Source organism: Protopterus annectens, chromosome 11.part0, assembly GCF_019279795.1.
Source record: "Protopterus annectens isolate FY-2018-M chromosome 11.part0, PAN1.0, whole genome shotgun sequence".
In the NCBI taxonomy this organism is placed as follows: domain Eukaryota; kingdom Metazoa; phylum Chordata; order Ceratodontiformes; family Protopteridae; genus Protopterus; species Protopterus annectens.
In genome coordinates, this window is record NC_056745.1 from 1,498,165,869 (window position 1) to 1,498,184,194 (window position 18,326).

Below are 18,326 nucleotides of genomic sequence, written 5' to 3' on the forward strand. Positions count from 1 at the left end.
TAATCCTCAGGAGGAGAAGCTGAAGGAATAGACTCTTCAGCATCAGAATCTTCATAAGGGGGAAGAGAATATTCCTGATCAGAAGAGGAATCTGAGGAAATGGAAACCTGATCTGAAGATTCATAGTCTGTCTCTTGCCTAGGCCTCGTATCAGGAGGGGGACGGGAACCCTTGATTAAGGTAATTAAGTCTTCGGCCATTTTGAGCATCTGTTCTTTCGGGCATGGAGGCCTGTCCATGCGGCTGGTGAACTTGTTTCTTTGCCTTTAAAGGTGCTTTAGTCTTTGCCTTTGAAGCTGTAGTCGGGTTTAATGTACAATTGTTTAGGTCTGAAAACAACCTCAGGAGCAGATGTCTGCTCAGCGGCTCCGGACCCATCTGAAGGAATAGTCTCAGAGGCTCCAATACCTTGAGTTTCCAGCAGCCTGACCGACTCCACGTGGGAGTCGGTAGCGGCCTGCGACTCTAAAGTAGCGGGCGTCAGGGGCTGCGAAAGCACCTCACTGAGAACCGGCGACTAGCTTAGGAGAAGCTTAGTAGTCTGTTTTGATCTCTGTTGCCTTTTTCTTTGCGCTTTTTGTGAACTCCGGTAGTTGAATGGATATCAGACGACATTGTATAATTAAATCTGTGCCCAAAATAGCTTAGTGCAAAATCGTACCAACGCTTAATAGTGCGTTGGTTAAATCTAGCAGAAAACCAACAACTTGAAATGTCGTGGCCAGGGCCTAGGCAAGGAATACAGTAAGAATGAAAATCCTTGAGGTATTTGCTTCCCACAAGTAATACAATTAACTTTTTCTGACATTGGTCTTGAGCAAGAAAAAAACGTTTCACCAACGGGGTACTTAGCTTTTAATGAAGACTTCGGATCTGAAACTTGAACACGAAAATCTCAGGAGTCGGCCGACTGGCACTTGCGAACTGCTTCTGCTACCGCATGGCAAGAAAAACTAAAGAAAATGGCGTCAGCTGCTTCTTTTATACCCCAGACGACCTGACGTCAGGGAAGGGGTGACAGTGTCCGACGTAGGACCCAAGACTTTGCAATTCAGGCCGGCTGAGGGCAACCAGTCAGCAGGATTACCCAAATGTAATGAATTAAAACCACATTGCAAAGTATGTTTTCCAACTTGCTCAGCAGAATGCATTAAATCATGTAATTATTTTCCACAGAGTCAGGAATCAACATCATTTTCCGTTTAAGCAGTCCAATAACATGTTGCTGATACTTTATCATATGAAACTGGCAGTTTAAAGCCCTAATGGCCCAATCTATCCAGGAGTCTATCAGAAGGGGTAGGATTTTTAGCAGTAGAAGCCTTAATGCTCTTGGGCCCCTGTGAAATAGTCTCTGGATCTGCAATATGATTTTTAAAAAGGAACTTGTGCGACTCGGGAACCCTGTAGTACCTTTCAGGTTTTCTGGGAGCAGGAGGCAAGGAATCAGGGGCCAAACTAGATTCCGAAAAAGCATAGTCAATGTCTAGTACAGGAGGAATAGCTAAAGGCCTATGCTGAGGCAGAAGTAAGAAATCTCTGAGCCTCTTTTTTGAATCCGAAAAATCCTGGCTTTTCCTTAAGAGTTTGTAAGTTTTCACAAAAAGAAAAATCCTCTGGAGGGGAAGCAGAGGGAATGGAGTCCTCTGCATCAGAATCCTCATAAGTAGATAAGGGCAAATCCAGATCATCAGAAGAATACTACAGTTGTGTACCTACCCAAAAATGTAGATGCTCGAGTGTATTCACTGTTGCAGTCATTACTCTTGGGTTATCCTGCTGGCAGGCTACCCGCAGTCGGCCTGAATTTCAAAGGCCTGGTCCAACGTCGGTTGCTGTCGCCTCTTCCCTGACGTCAGTCCGCCAGGGGTATAAAAGATGCAGCCAACGCTATTTTCTTCAGTTTTTCTTGCCCCAGATGTCAGGTGCCCTCAAAAGGGTAGGCTAAATATATTATGCCAACAAACATACATGCAGTAAAGAAACATTTCATTCATCTACAAGCAAATACACCACATAGGTTGTATAGAATAGAGAAGTACAGATAAAACCCAGCAAAAGAAAGGGGGACGGTGGGAGGGTAACCTGGACTGCAACAGTGAATACACTCGAACATCTACATTTATGGTAGGTACACAACTGTACTATGTTCATCGTGTTTCACTGTTGCAGTCATTACTCTTGGGTTGAATCCCAAAGCTGAGGATGGGTGGCTGAGCTAAATAGGATTAGGAGAGGCTATGAGGCCCTGCAGAAAGTACACTTTTGTACCTACCATAAATGTAGATGTTAGAGTGTTCACCCTGCTGCAGTCATCACACTTGGGTTATCCTGCCACCAGGCGGTCCCGCAGTCGGCCCGAATTCCAAAGTCTCGGTCGGGCGTCTGTTGCTGTCTCTTCTATCCCAACGTCAGTGCGCCAGGGGTATACAAGAGGCATCAGACACCATTTTCTTCAGTTTTTAGGCACAAGCAAATACACCACAGAGGTAGTATAGGATAGAGTGGTAGAGAAGTTCAGCTAGTTCAGAGGGGATGGAGGGAGGGTAACCTGGACTGCAGCAGGGTGAACACTCTAACATCTACATTTATGGTAGGTACAAAATTGTACTATGTTCATCGTGTTACCCTGCTGCAGTCATCACACTTGGGTTGAGTCCCAAAGCTAGGGTAGGGTGGAGGCATTATAAAGGGTTAGAGGAGGCAATGAGGCCCTGCAGGACTGCAGTGGCGAAGCCCGCCCTGGACTTAGAATAAAGAGGTAAGTGATAGTGTTTGGTGAAGGTGTGTACAGAACTCCAAGTTGCAGCTTCTAAAATTTCCTTGGTAGGAACCCCCCCCCCCCCCCCGAGAAAGGCTGTAGAGGTAGCTGTAACCCTGGTAGGGTGGGATCTAATGGTAGGAGGAACTGGTTTCCCATGATGGGTATAGCAGAATCGTATGCAATGGCCTATCCATTTTGAAATGGTTTGCTTGGATATGGGCCTCCCTTGAGAAGCTGTAGCATAGGAAACAAAGAGCTGGTCAGTTTTTCTGAAAGCCTTAGTTTTATCCAAGTAATATCGAAGCTGCCTGTGAATGTCCAAGGAATGCAAGAGTCTCTCACCTTTGCTCTGTGGATTGGGGAAGAAAGTGAGTAGATGGATGGTTTGATTTAAAGCTACACTGGAAACCACCTTTGGCATGAAGGATTAGTTCGTAGAGAAACGCTGTCTTGATGAAAAATGAGGAAAGGTTCCACTGCCATAAGAGCCTGTAATTCTGAAACTCTCCTAGCAGAAGTTATTGCCAGTAGCAGGGCAGTCTTCCATGATAGGAACTGAAGGTCTGCAGAAAAAGCTGGTTCAAAGGGAGGTAGTGTTAGGTTTTTCCAGAACAATGTTGAGGTCCCATGTTGGTGTAGGAGCTCTTCTAGGTGGTCTGTTTTTTGCCCCTCTGAGGAACTGCCTTAGGAGTGTGTTGGAAAATAAAGGTGGATTTGTGTCGTAGTGAGCTGAAATAGCTGAAGTATGGATTTTAATTGAGGAGAAGGAAAGTCCTTTATGCAACATCTCAGCTAAATACTGCAGAATGTGAGGCATATGAGGCCGAGTTGTGTCTTGGCCCTTAGCTTGGTTCCAAGCAGAAAACCTTTTCCATTTGTCCGAGTAAGCCTTCCTGGTGCTTGGCCTCCTGGCTTCTAGCATAACATCCAGCACTGCTTGTGAAAGAGGAGCTGGTTGGCTGCTTAATTTATTTGCCATGCAGCCAGGTTTAAGGTTTTGATCTGGCTGTGTAGAATCTGCTTGACCTGCTGCGTGAGCAAATGAGGTATTTGCGGCAATATCCAAGGTGGACTGAGAGCCATATTCTTCAATAGCGGGTACCAGTGCTGGCGTGGCCAGTCTGGGGCTATGAGAATCATTCGAGGTTTCTCCTTTTTGACCTTCAAAAGAACCTTTGTGAGAAGAGGTAATGGAGGAAAGGCATATGCTGTCAGGTTTTTCTAACTGAAAGAGAGAGTGTCCACTTTCCAAGCTTGATGGTGGAATGTCCTTGTACAAAATTTTTTTCATCTGGTAGTTTTGAGGACTGGCAAAATGGTCTATATTTGGTAGGCCCCATCTTTGAGTTATCATTGCAAATATTTGTGGGTCTAGCTTCCACTCGTGGGGATCCTTGATATTTCTGCTTAGGTAGTCTGCCAATGTGTTTTTCTGTTCTGGCAGGAAGTGAGCTTGTAACTGGACTTGGTAGACGAGAGCTGTGTTCCATAAGATTATTGCCTGCCTGCAAAGGGGGTAGGAATGTGTGCCCCCTTGTTTATGTACCACATTACGGTGGTGTTGTCCGTCTTTATTGCCAGTTATCCAGGTTGTAGTAGATCCTTGAAGTCTGTCAGAGCTTTCTGTACAGCTAGCATCTCTTTTTGGTTTATGTGCAGTTTTCTTTGTTCTGCAGTCCATAGGCCTTGAATGCATTGCCCTGCCATGTGTGCCCCCCAGGCATAGTCTGAAGCATCTGTTGTGATAGTTTGCCTGGGTGGGGGTAAGGTGAAACGCTGACCCTTGTTAAGGTGACATGCCTGTGCCCACCATAGAAATTCCTGTTGAAGGCAGGGAACGAGAGATCACCGTGTCCAAGCTGTGGCTGTGTTGAGACCATAGCTTTTCATGTACCATTGTAGTTTCCTCATATGCATTTTTGCAAATGGTATTATCAGAATGCAAGATGCCATTAAGCCCAAAGCCTGCAGAATTTTTCTTGCAGTTAACTGGGTCTTTGTTGCCATTGTCTTGAAATATTGAGTCAGTTGTAATTGCTTGTCTGGTGTAAGATAAGCCTTCTGGGCCACTGTGTCCAAGCTGGCACCCAGGAATGTCATTTTTTGTGAGGGTACTAGTTTTGACTTTTCGTTTACTGTGTACCCCAGACAATTTAGTAGATGCTTCACAATGTGGGTTTGATTCTTTAGAGGCCTCCTGCAGAGCAGCTGTCACTGGCCAGATGTTGTAAAAGAATGTCTTTTCTTTCTGCTTGGATGAGGCAGTCGTCCAGGTATGGATATATCTGAATTCCTCTGTCTGCAATATGCAATTACTGGTGCCAGGCATTTTGTAAATACTCTGGGCGCAGTAGATAAGCCAAAGGGCAGTGCAGAGAATTGATAATGAGTCGAACCTGCAATGAAACGGAGGTATCTTCTGCAACTTTGCCTGATAGGGACATGCAGGTATGCCTCCTTGAGGTCCAAAGTTACCAGCCATGCTTCCTTGCCCAACATGGGAAGTAGCTGCTGTAGTGTTAGCATCTTGAATTTGGGAACTTGTAAACAAGTGTTGAGAACTGAAAGGTCCAGAATTGGTCTCCAAGCATTTTCTTTTCTGGGTACTAGGAAGAGTCTTGAGTAAAATCTTTGGCCTTGCTCTTGAGTTGGCACCCTTTGAATGGCTCTCATGGCCATGAGAGCTGTAATTTGTTTTTGAGCCTTTGCCCTTTGATTTTGTGGCAGGTTTGGCATTCCTCTTTTTATTGGCAAGGTGTGAAAGTGGAATCTGTATCCTCGTAAAATTATGTCTAGGACCCATTTGTCCTTTGTGACCATATGCCAGTTGTCTGCAAATAATGATAGTTTTCCCCCCAGGGGGGCTGGCAAAAGAGCTTTGTTTGGCCAGCTGAGGTGCAAGTCATTGAGTCTGCCTTCTGGTGGATTGAGACCTGTCTTCTCCTCCCTTCTGGGTTGGAGTGCCCCACTGGCGAGGTTTATACTGAGCTTGTGATTGTCCTCTGCCCCTTGGGTGCCTGTATTTACCCCTCTGAGGTACTGTCAGTGGCTGGAAAGGACCAATTTTTTGTTGGCCAGTTTCTGCTGAAGCGAGGGGGTTGTACCTGTAGGAAATCTTTGACTGTCTGCATAGATTTTGCCTCATCTTCCATTTTCTTTAAAACTACTTCTGTTTTAACACCAAAAAGAACATCCTGCTGTAACACCAAAAAGAACATCCTGCTGTAACACCAAAAAGAACATCCTGCTGTAACACCAAAAAGAACATCCTGCTGTAACACCAAAAAGAACATCCTGCTGTAACACCAAAAAGAACATCCTGCTGTAACACCAAAAAGAACATCCTGCTGTAACACCAAAAAGAACATCCTGCTGTAACACCAAAAAGAACATCCTGCTGTAACACCAAAAAGAACATCCTGCTGTAACACCAAAAAGAACATCCTGCTGTAACACCAAAAAGAACATCCTGCTGTAAGGGAGCATCTAGTAGTTTTGCTTCAACATGATCAGGCAGACTTTGTTCCTTTAACCAGGCATGCCTACGTATAACTGAACCAGTGACAGCTGCTCTGCAGGAGGCCTCTAAAGAATCAAACCCACATTGTAAAGGTGTGTTTGCCCACCTGCTCGGTGGCGTGCAACAAATCCTGTACTTCTTTCAATTCAGATTGTTGAGGGAGGGTGGTTATCTTTTGTTTTAACTGAGAGATCAGAAATTGCTGACACTTAAGCATATGAAATTGACAGTTTAGAGCTCTCATAGCTTAAGTGGCTGAAGTGTAAACCTTTTTCCCCCATCTGTCTAGTGCTCTTGAATCCCTTTCAGAAGGTACTGGATTTTTAGTCATGGAAGCCTTAGCCCCCTTGGGACCCTGGGAGATAGCCTCTGGGTCAGCTACTGGGCTTTTGTAAAGAAATTTGTGGGAATCAGGTACTCTGTAGGATCTGTCAGGTTTGGCCGGGGCAGGAGGCAGAGAGTCAGGGTTGAAACTGGACTCTAAATAGACATCATCCACAATGTCCAAAACAGGAGGGATGGCTAGAGGTCTGTGTTGGGGGAGTAAAAGAAAGTCTCTGAGCCTTTTCTTGGAATCAGAGTAATCCTGACCTTCCCAGTGAAAATGTTCCCTCAGTGTGTAAAGTTTCCCCAAAAGAGTAATCTTCTGGAGGGGAAGCTGAGGGAATAGAGTCCTCAGCATCAGAATCTTCATAAGGAGAGAAGGAATGGTCTTGGTCCTCAGAGGAATCCGAAGAAATAGACAGTTGTTCAGAGGAAACAGATTCTTCCTCTTGTCTAGGCCTTTTGTCAGGAGGAGGCTGAGAACCCCTGATAAGAGAAATCAAATCTTCAGCCATCTTGAGCATCTGTTTCTTAGGCATAGGGCCTTGAACAGGAGACTGAAGTGAAGCCTTTTTAGATTTGGAAGGAATCTGATTTGGAAAACGCCTTCAGAAGGCGATGGCGTTTCCGAAGTACCGACGTCCTTGGAAGGTAAATAGTCGGTAGGGCCTGAAGTAAAAGGCTGTGTCGGCCTAGTACATTCCATCAAAATATCCGTAGCGGTCTCTGGTTTCTGAACTGCGGTAGTCAGAGGCTGCGTCGGAGCCTCATTGTTAACCGGAGACCGGATCAACCGAGGCCTCGGAATTGGGCTTAGGCCTGGGCTGTCTATCCTTATCCTTGCGCTTTTTGTGCAAGCCGGTAGTCGATAGCTCCGACGGCATGTTATAATTAAATTTTCTGCCAAAAAAGTGTCGTGCGAAATCAAAACGTCTTTTAATAGTACGTTTATTAAATCTAGCACAAAAACGACAAGTGACGTCGTGATCAGGGCCTAGGCAAGGAATGCAATAAGAATGGAAATCCTTATGAGGTATTTGCTTCCCACAAGAAATACAATGGTTAACTTTTTCTGACATCGGTCTGAGGCAAGAAAAGTTTCCCCAAAGGGGTACTTAGCTTTATAGAAGACTTCGGTCTGAAATTCGAATTCAAAAATCTCAGGAGTTGGCCGACCGGCACTTGCGAACTGCTTCTGCTTTGGGCACCAAGTGGCAAGAAAGACTGGAGAAAATGGCGTCGGTTGCAATATATGTACCCCTGGCGCACTGACGTCAGGGATGAGGTGACAGCAACAGACGTCGGACCAAGACTTTGGAAATCCGGCCGACTGCAGGACTGCCTGACGACAGGATAACCCAAGTGTGATGACTGCAGCAGGGTAACACGATGAACATCTGGCAGGTTAAAGCCCGTACAGCTAAAGTAGCAGAGGTGTAGACTTTTTCCCCCATCTGTCCAAAGCTCTAGAATCCCTATCAGAGGGAACAGGGTTTTTTTTGCAGTGGAAGCCTTGACCCCTTTGGGACCCTGAGATATAGTTTCTGGGTCAGCAGCAGGGTTTTTATAAAGAAATTTATGTGAATCTGGAACCCTGTAATACCTATCTGGCTTAACTGGTGCAGGGGGTAAAGAATCAGGAGACAGACTGGACTCAGAAAATACATCTACAATGTCTAGCACAGGAGAGATAGCAAGAGGTCTGTGTTGAAGAAAATCTCTGAGCTTTTTCATGGATTCTGAATAATCTTGGCTCTCCCAGTGGAAATGCTTCCTCATGGTGTGCAGGGTTTCCCCAAAAGAATAGTCCTCAGGAGGAGAGGCTGAAGGGATAGATTCTTCAGCATCAGAGTCCTCGTAGGGCGGAATAGAATATTCCTGTTCTGAAGAGGAATCAGAAGAAATAGAAACATGATCGGAGGAATCAGTCAGTGTCTTGCCTAGGCCTTTTATCAGGAGGGGGATGGGAACCCCTGATCAGAGTAATTAGGTCCTCGTCCATTTTAAGCATCTGTTTCTTAGGCACAGATGACTGTCCAGGAGAATGCTGTACTTGTTTCTTTGTCTTTAAAAGTGTTTTAGACTTTGTCTTGGTTGCTGAAGTGGTCTTGATAGAAAGCTGTGTAGGTCTGAAAATACCCTCAGAAGCAGATGCCTGCTCAGCGGCTCCGGACCCATGAGGGAATAGTTTCCGTAGGCCCAATACCTCGAGTTTCCACAGGCCTAGTTGTCTCCACGTGGGAGTCAGAGGCGGCCTGTGGCTCTGAGGTAGCGGGTATCAGGGGCTGCAAAAGTGCCTCACTGAGAACCGGCGACTGGCCTAGAAGAGGCTTCGTCGTCTGTTTTGGACCTCGGATGCCAGTCCTTTTCTTTTTCCTTGCGCTTTTTATGAACTCCGGTCGTCGGCTGTTCCGATGGCATTATATAGTTAAACCTTCGGCTAAAGTAATGGAAGGCAAAATCGTACCGACGCTTAATAGTGCGTTGGTTAAATCTAGCACAAAACCGACAACTAGCAACGTCGTGGTCAGGGCCTAGGCAAGGAATACAGTAAGAATGAAAATCCTTATGAGGTATTTGCTTCCCACAAGAAATACAATTGTTAACTTTTACTGACATCGGTCTGGAGCAAGAAAAAAAGTTTCCCCAATGGGGTACTTCGCTTTATTGAAGACTTCGGATCTGAAATTCTATTTTGAAAATCTCAGGAGTCGGCTGACCGGCACTTGCGAACTGCGTTTGCTTCGGGCACCGCGCGGCAAGAAAGACAAAAGAAAATGGCGTTGGCTGCATCTTGTATACGCCTGGCACACTGACGTCAGGGAAGAGGCGATAGCAACCGACGCCGGACCAGGACTTTGGAATTCAGGCCAACTGCGGGTAGCCTGCCAGCAGGATAACCCAAGTGTAATGACTGTAGTGTAATGACTGCAACAGTGAAACACGAACCTAATCCTGAAATGCCTGCAATGATAAGAGCACTGCTCGTATCTCCAGGACATTTATGTGCATATTGGCCTCCAGGGGAACCAAGTGCCCTGGACTGCCTTTCCCAGATAATGTGTCCCCCCACCCTATTTGGTCACTATGGTCCTGGGCTGTTGGAGAATGAAAGGTCATCCTTAAGTATTTGGCTGGATTGAATCCAACTCAAATCTCTAGCACGTTTGGGTAATTATCAGCGTCATACGAACTGGCCACTGACTAGCCAGCATCTACTGAAGAATCCTCATGTAAAACCTGGCTAATGGGATTAAAGGTATTGCCTCAGCCATCAAGCCTAGACCCCAAAAGGGCCAGACTGGCTGAAATTGGGGTACTCACCATAATCTTCCCGACTTGGAATCTTATTGTCTGAACTGTGTGTGGTGGAAGAGAAGCGATGGCAGATTTTGTATTGAGAAGTGCTCCTGTAAACTCCAATGTCAGAGTTGGATGTAGTTGTGATTTGTTGTAGTTTATGGTCATCCCCAGAACAGTGCAAGTCTGCAGCACCTGACCCATTGTGTGTATGAACCAATGCCTGGTCGGAGCAAAAATGAGCCAGTCGTCCAGGTAGGAAAACACCTGGAATCCCTGCAGTCTGAAGTGAATTGCTACCACAGCCATGAATTTGGTGAATTCCATAGGCTGGGAGCTGTGGCAAATCAGAAAGGCAGCACTCCGAACTGGAAATGACTAGCTCCCAGTCAGAAGTGTAGGTACTTTCTGAATCACCTACTCATAGAACAGGTGTCCTGAAGATCTATAGAGCACATCCAGTTGTCCTTGCCCAGAAAGGGTAGAATGAACTGAACAGTGACAATGAACTGAACAGTGACAACCCGGAACTTGGTTTGCTGTACTGATTTTAGATTGAGAAATCCAAAAGTGGTCTCCATTCTCCTGTTTTTTTTGGCACTAAAAAGAATCTAGAGTAAGTTCCAGATCCTATTTAGTCTGGTGGGACCTCCTGGATGACTTTTCTAGCAGCTTTTGAATTTGAATTATTGCTTGATCCCCCTGACTGGGTGGAACGTTGGGAATTTTTCTTGGAATTGGAGATGAAAGGGAAAAGGATATTGTATAACCTCTGGAAATAATCCTCTACACCCAAGTATCTTTTGTCTAGCCAGGCTCTTTGGTGCAGGGATAGACAACCCCTCTCCCCTGTCTCCAGAGGAGGACAGTCAGGCCTCTGTTCAGGAGCGCTGATAGGGTTTGTCAAAGAAACTTTCTAGCGAACCCTAGTTTTGAAGGCCACCTCTGCCACAAGGGCACTGTTGGTCCATTAGTTCCCTCCTCTGCCCCTGGGGGAACCTCCTCCACGTGCATCTTGAAAAGGACTTTGAGACTTTTTAAATCACATCTTCTGGCTACCGCGCTGATTCATGGAATAGGATCTCTGGGGAACCAAAAAACATATGCCCACAGCAGAGAAGGTCTTTCCATCCCTTCTCACACCTGGACAGTGTTTCCTTTACTTTAGAACCAAACAATGTAGTTCTGTCAAAAGTAACAAATGACGAGAGAGGACTTAAAATGCAAGATTCGCACAAGCACATCCAGGCCTGTCTCCTCCTGGAAATGCCTGAACCTGCTGCTCGAGGTTCCTTCCGCCATGTTGGAAACTAACCCCACAGAAGAATTGGAGATAGATGCAAACTGAGACGTCACAGAAATGACTCCTGTGAGAGTTATTTGACAACTCCTTATTCAAATCCCTCTGAAGTCTAAAAGTGTGTCAAATAGTTCAGTGATTGTTAGTGCAAAGGTCGCTGAAGCAAAGACATGCTTCTCTAATCTGTCTCTCGCCCACGACTCTCTGCTGGGGGGTTGGGCAGTGAAAACTCTCACCAGCGAGTTCTTTGCGGCAGTTGCTATGATCATGGCATCAACTGGAATCCCTTTCCCGTACAACTGTCTCCTCAGGTGGTGCCATTATCCTGTCTTACAGGTATGGGTTCTATGGAGTCGAGTTCATTACACGCCTGTCAAGAGATCATACTAACGAGCTCACTGGTGGGCGAAATCACCCAAGAGGCAGAGGGACTAGTAACAAAGGTCTCCAGAACAGATTCTTTGGACGCAGGGTTGGAGGGAGTCAAGCCACTTCACTAAGAATTTTCAGGATGTCACCAAATGCGACATCTTCAGGAAGTGACTGTGGGGACCCTTCACTAAGAATTTTCAGGATGTCACCAAATGCGACATCTTCAGGAAGTGACTGTGGGGACCCTTTCCCGTCATCTAAACCTCTTTCTCTTCAGTGATGGACTCCTGTGGGGAGTCTAAGTGCTTCCACTTCCTCGCCCTCTTCCTGGGCACCTCCTCCTCAGTGGGATGCTCTGGGGAGGTATCAGAAAAGGAAATCAGAATTCCCTGAGAAAGAACTTTGGTCTTTGGTACTGGATGCCCCTGTGGAAAAAAGTGGACAGGCTCCTGACGCAGAGACAAAAAAAGGTAGACTGTCTAGGATCCAAGGAGGAAGGCTCAGTCAGATCTGCCGAGGCACGCAGCCTTGAATGCAGAGCTCAAAGTACTGGAAGAGGGATTCAAGAAGGCGAGCTTCTGAATTGTTGCCCCCATCTGCTCCAACGACAATACCCAGAGGTGGAAGTCTGAGCTGAACGGTCCAGTGCACAGGCTTCAAAATTTGCACACTGCTCCGGAAACTTGGGAGGTGAATGCTACACCCTGGATCTGATGGGCAGATTTTCAGCTCCGAATGCTCTCCAGATCAGAGTGGACCAAGGTCTCAGAGGATCTTGGATCAGATAATACGGAAATAGTCTGCTCTGCGGCAGACTGATCCGGGCGGCTAGGATCCTGGGACTCCGGGCGGCTAGGATCCTGGGACTCCAAAGCAACAGAAGGTGTCAAGAGTAGGAATTTGCAAAGGGGTGTTGTGGAAGGACAAATAACCTGACCCAGAGGGGTAGGCACCGAAGGAAAACCAATCTGATACTGTCCCAAGAGGTTCTTCCTAACTACACTCTCCACAATCTTCTGTGAGGCTTCTGGAAGAACGAGTACAGTGAATGGATGGAGACTGTCTTTGTAAAAATGGCAACAGGATGATGTCAGGAACTGGATCCACGGATGAGGTGCATCTGCTGCATGGAAATAAAGTCATCTTGATAACTTCTGTTGGTGTCTGATCAGATGGGGAAGAATTTGACAATTTACCATTTTTCTGATCTGATTTGGTGAGGGTTGGATCCGGTAGTGTTGAGGTGGTCTGCTCCTATGAATCCGTATGCTTCTGCACACAGAATTTTTTTCAGATCCAGGGTTGAGACCAGGTTATTTTGACTTTTTTTTTTTTTTTGAGGAGTCAGAAGAAAATTTTGAAGAAGGTCTAGGTTTAGGTGGCTCTGACATGGATTCTCCAAAGGAGGAAGGAACGAGACCGTCCAAAATCAACTTCTTACATTCTGAAGAATGCAGGGATTGAAGCCATGGCAAATTGAGCAATCCTCTTGTAAATGAAGAGGGCCCAGGCAATAAACACACAGGGTGTGTGCACCAGAAACTGTTTATGTCCACATTTAGGACATTTTTTAAACCCAGCAGGTTTGTCAACCCTAACGAGCAATGGACAGCACCAACAGCAGCAACAATTGCACAGAAAAAAAAAACATATGATAGACTAAGTTTTTCTTAAACTAGTAGCAAGAGGATAAGGGAACACCAACAATGGTCAAGAAAGGCTACGACAGAGTCATAAGGAAGGAGAGATACAAATGATAGTATCCAAGTACCACCAAGTACTATAGAAATTAAAAAAAAATACAGTTAATATAAGGAGAAATTAGAGATTAACTAGCAATTTGAGACAAAAAAATCAACGCACAAAAAATTTTGACATCCAAGTTGGACAGCTGCAGAGAAATGGTAGACCACACCTGTTAGCCTGAAGCAGCAAACGAGATCAGAGGTACTTAGAGGAGGTGCATTGTGGGGTAAGGGAGAAGCTTGAGAGATTTGGCTGCCGCGAGCTTTAGCAACGGCAGCGTCTGATCCAAGCCCAATAGTTGAGAATAGAATGAAAATTCACATCAGATTAACTCAATTAAAATCTCAAATAATTTATATTCACCTCTTTACAAAACAGTGAAATAAACTGTAAAAACAGCAAGTTTCCCTTTAAAAGATTTAAAATTATGCCTTAAACCAATGAAAATGGCCACGAATTACAGCGACTATGGCAGTACTAGGCAAGAATGCAACTCACAGTAACAGTAAAGCAAAACTTGCCCAGTCGTTCAAAATACTATAAAAAAAAAATTGAAAGAGTTACAAGTCCCTGGAAAAAAATAGTTTATCCCAGAAAGAAAATCCTTCAATAACAGAAAATAAAAGTACTGCAAAGATGTATTTTTTTCTTAAGAAACACACAAATTCCATCTACTACAAAAGGAGACAAAGGGCAGAGGGGAAAACAAAACAACACAAAATTATCTTATCTGAGCTCTGGAGAACAAAAAGCCAAAAGTTGGTCTTTTCAGAGATCCATATTTTCCAATGGCATTAGAAAAAAACTGAAGGGCTGCTGTCTGCAAGTTGTGAAGGGTGTATCCTGACCTTGTAGCTAACTGGTCCTTCTTATCCACAGACATACAGAGGGAGGAGTCCGAAGCTCTGAGAGACTGGCAGAGAGAGAGGGTAGGAGGTCACTACAATCCGAATGGCATTAAGGCAGTATGGCTGTTGACAATCTGATTGGGTTACTGAACCTGTTAAGTCTTCAGAGGAAACCAATTGATTAGACTGATTCTCAAAAACCTCAGATTCCAAGTCCCTCAAAAAAACAGGATCCTCAGCTGGCTGAATAGGTGTAGGTTTTACAGTCTAATCAGTATGAATGATGGATCTAACCACAACCACTGGGTCAGGTGAAATGGACTGCTGCCATGCACAACATGGTGGTACATCAGTCTTAGCATATACTACACTGATGGGATAAGGTGAAAAAAATGAATGGTCCAACAGCCTACTCAAGACTAGGTTACTCAGTCACAAGCCATAGGTGGGGGCAGATTTCTTGATTTAATTCTTTTAAATCTATCTTTTTAGGTGCACAAGGAGTAGATGGTTGGGGGGGGGGCACACTATCACACTGGGGGCAAGAAACTAGTCACCTTAATACCAAATACTGGCTGCACGGCCAAACTCAGTAAAAAGATGGACAAATCTCAATATTTCCCCTCTATTTTGTAGGGATATTATTCTGAACACTGCACCAAATAAAATATTTTGTGGTTTAAATTGTTACTGAAAAAGTGCACAGAAGTACCTTAATTTTATAAAAAGTAAAGGCTAGTTTCAGTCAAAATGAACGGCTACATCCTGAAACAGTGCTAAACAAGAAATCAAAACTGATGAAAAATGTCTGTCAGAAAATGCAAAATGAAAGTTTTAAATGCTGTACTTCTATTCAGTCACTTCAAATAATCATAATCACGAAGAAAAATGTGCAATATCAGCAAGTTTTCCTGTTAAAACTTCCAAATGAAACTTTTAAACAAGTCCTACTGTGCTAATCAAATGAAAACAGAAGAAAAAAAAAGTGTCAAAGCAGAAGAATTCTCTTTTTAAGCCCCAAAAGAAAATGCTGAAGGAATAAAATAAAACCTCAAAAGGATTTCTTAAATGAGCTAAGCAGATGTAAAGTCCAGTTACAAGCAGTCTTCCCACACACATTTTTGTGATGTCACTAAAAAAACTGGTCCTGGCCTGTGGGCTTGCAGTTGAGTGGTCCATCATACCCAAAGACAGGGAGGGGGGGAGGAGTTCTGAGCTTTGATTCACTACCAGAGACACTGAAGTAGGGCACCAACACCCACCCAAGTAAGCAATGCGTTTGCTGAACATCTGGAAGACAAGTACACATCATGCCAACACTAACAGCAAATGTTATCTCTGAACATAAATGGAAAAGTATGATTTTTTTAGATTAAAAACTGCTGCCAACTATCCCATGAGGAACATACCTTCTGACATCTTAAGATGCGAGGAACAGTAGATTTCTTTGTGTGTTATCAGATTTGGTAGCCCACGAAAGAGACTTCTGCACAGCTTACATTCAAAGATGGTATCCACTTCTTTAAGCAAGATATGTTTAAGTTGTTTAGTTCCTATAGAAAAAGTAAAATAGGTTGCCAGTAAATCACTCCTACACTCCATTAAATCACATCATACAAAACGCATTATAATTTATATAAACAATGAATACCACATTAAGCAGTTTAATTTTACTACAGTTGTAATTTTAACAACTCAAACCAAGTAAAACTATAAAATGGTGCACCAACCTTGTGTCTTTCACACTCTAGACATCTCCAAGTCTTGATATAATATGAAGACAGATTTACAATCGGACAGATCACAGCCATGTTGGTTACTTTCACCCCCCCCCCCAATCAAACGTCAAGACATTGCTCTTGAAAGTGTTGTCAGTCAGCGCCATCTTCAGGTCTTTCTGGACCTAGAAAGAAGTCCCTTTCAATCAAGGGTACCCAGGAGCACAAAATGCCCAGATGTGCCCCCAGTCTGCCACAGAACAGGCAAAAGAGGACCTAACTGACAAAAGGACCGATAGGGGTGGGGGTGGGGTGGCAGACAATGATAAAAGACGAGAGGCTGATAAGAGGACACTGGTACTGCAACAGTGAAGTAGCATCTACAGTAAACATCCAACATAAGTGCATTATTTACAAATGCATTCTATGAGCACCTACAGGAATGCATGGATCGAGCCATTTCAAGTAAAACCAAGACTCACTCCTCCAAAAAGACGAAACCAGTCTGGTGGACCTCGGCCATAAATAAGCTATACAACAGAAGGAAGAAACTATTACATGATAGAGCAAAATCCCAAAAAGGGAAGGCATCCCTGATCAGCATTAGCAAGAAACCACAATCCCTCAATCATCCAGGCCAGATTCGAAAGAAAAATTGCCAAAGACTAAAGATAATCACAAAGCCTTCTTTAGCTATGTCAAGAACCTAGGTGGCAACTCTCAGATCTGCTCTGAGCTAGTGCAAAATGGCAAAAAATACACTGAACCAACTGACATTGCCAACATCCTGGCTGACAGGTTCAGTGCAAACTTTACCCCCCGCCCCTCACCCCCAAAAGGGCCCGTGTTCATCCCAGAAGAATGTAGAGCCCCAGACATCACACACACACAGGTGAAAACAGCCCTTTCCAAAGCCAAAAACACAGCATCAATGGGACCGGATGGCATCTCAGGCTGCATCCTGCACGAGCTTCAAAATGAACTAACCCCTCACCTAAATTCACTGTTCAAACTCAGCCTTACCACAGGCTATGTACCCAAAGAATGGTGTACAGCAACAGTTATCCCACTCCACAAAAGGTGGCGCCACAACGGATCCTGGGAACTATCGCCCTATAAGCCTGACTAGCCTGGTCTGCAAAGCTATGGAACGCATCATCATGGACCTCATTAATAGAGACATTGGGAACCTCCAGACACTGGGCCCTACCCAATTCGGCTTTGTTAAAGGCAGATCTGGTCTCCTAAACCTAGTTGACTTCAGTTACCAAGGTCATAGATGAGGAAAAGGTAGTCCCACACAGCCTACCTGGACCACGCAAAGGCCTTCGACACCATTCCCCACTCTGGTATTATAGATAAGCTTACCAGCTTAAACATTAACCCCTATGTCACGAGATGGGTTGCCAACTGGCTCATGGATAGAACTCACATGGTCAGAATTGCGGGTGCCATGTCTGACTATAAACGGGTTACAAGTGGCGTCCCACAGGGCTCAGTCCTGGGACCACTCTTGTTCAGTATATACTTCTCTGAGGTACAGGCAAGCACGAGAGGACTATGGCTGACCAAGTTCGCAGATGATTGCAAACTGGGGACCATAATCGACACTCCGGCTGACACAGACATCCTCCATAAGGGTCTCACGGAAACGAATACCTGGTGTCAGAACCATGGCCTCAAGCTAAATGTCAAAAAGTGCATAGTCATCCCCTTTGGGAAAAACAGTGCCCACAAACTACCACATAGGTGGTAATCCACGAAGTACGGAAGATATAATTAAGGATCTGGGGACCCAAGTAGATAGCAACCTCTCCTTTGATAATCACATTGCCAAAGTGGTTAGAAAATCCTTCTATGTAGCCCACCTAATCACGAAAGTGTTCACATCTAGATCATGAGAGGTTATTGTGCCCCTCTACTCATCGCTCATCAGGCCCATAATAGAGTACAATGTCCCATTTGGGATGTACCTTACTCGTCACCTGCAACAGCTGGAAAGACCACAGAAGTACCTCACCAAGAGGATCGTGGGCCTCAAACAGATGCCCTATGCAGCTAGACTAAAGAAACTGCAGCTCTACTTGGTTGCTTACTGCCTACTCAGAGGTGATCTCTGCCTGAAGTACAAGGCCATGTCTAACCCGGAATTAATGGACATGCTCCACCTCAAGAAAACTAAATCTCTTAGAGCCACATGCTCTAGGGATTTAAACCTCAGCACAACAATAAATAGGACATACTGGAGGGATAGATTCCTGTCCCAGAGACTTCCCTCGCTCTGGAATAGAATCCCAATCTATGTTAGGCAAAGCCCTTCACTGACTCTCTTCAAGAGAAATCTTGACGAGTGGATGGGAAATCGAAAATTTACCCCTGGGATCGTCCAGCAGGGCCACTGAAGTGGAGGTTCAGGAAACTAATCTAAAAGGGA

At 44.8% G+C, this 18,326-nt stretch overlaps 1 protein-coding gene across 2 annotated transcripts in view; it reads right to left on the reverse strand.

The window, feature by feature from the left end:
* The window catches only part of ZNF800 (zinc finger protein 800), a 262,230-nt gene that overhangs the window by 34,861 nt on the left and 209,043 nt on the right, over positions 1-18,326 (reverse strand). For both annotated transcript variants that reach the window (XM_044088802.1, XM_044088803.1), the window contains exon 4: positions 15,584-15,727. In XM_044088802.1, the coding sequence (XP_043944737.1) occupies positions 15,584-15,727 (144 nt within the window). The remainder of the gene's footprint in view (positions 1-15,583; positions 15,728-18,326) is intronic.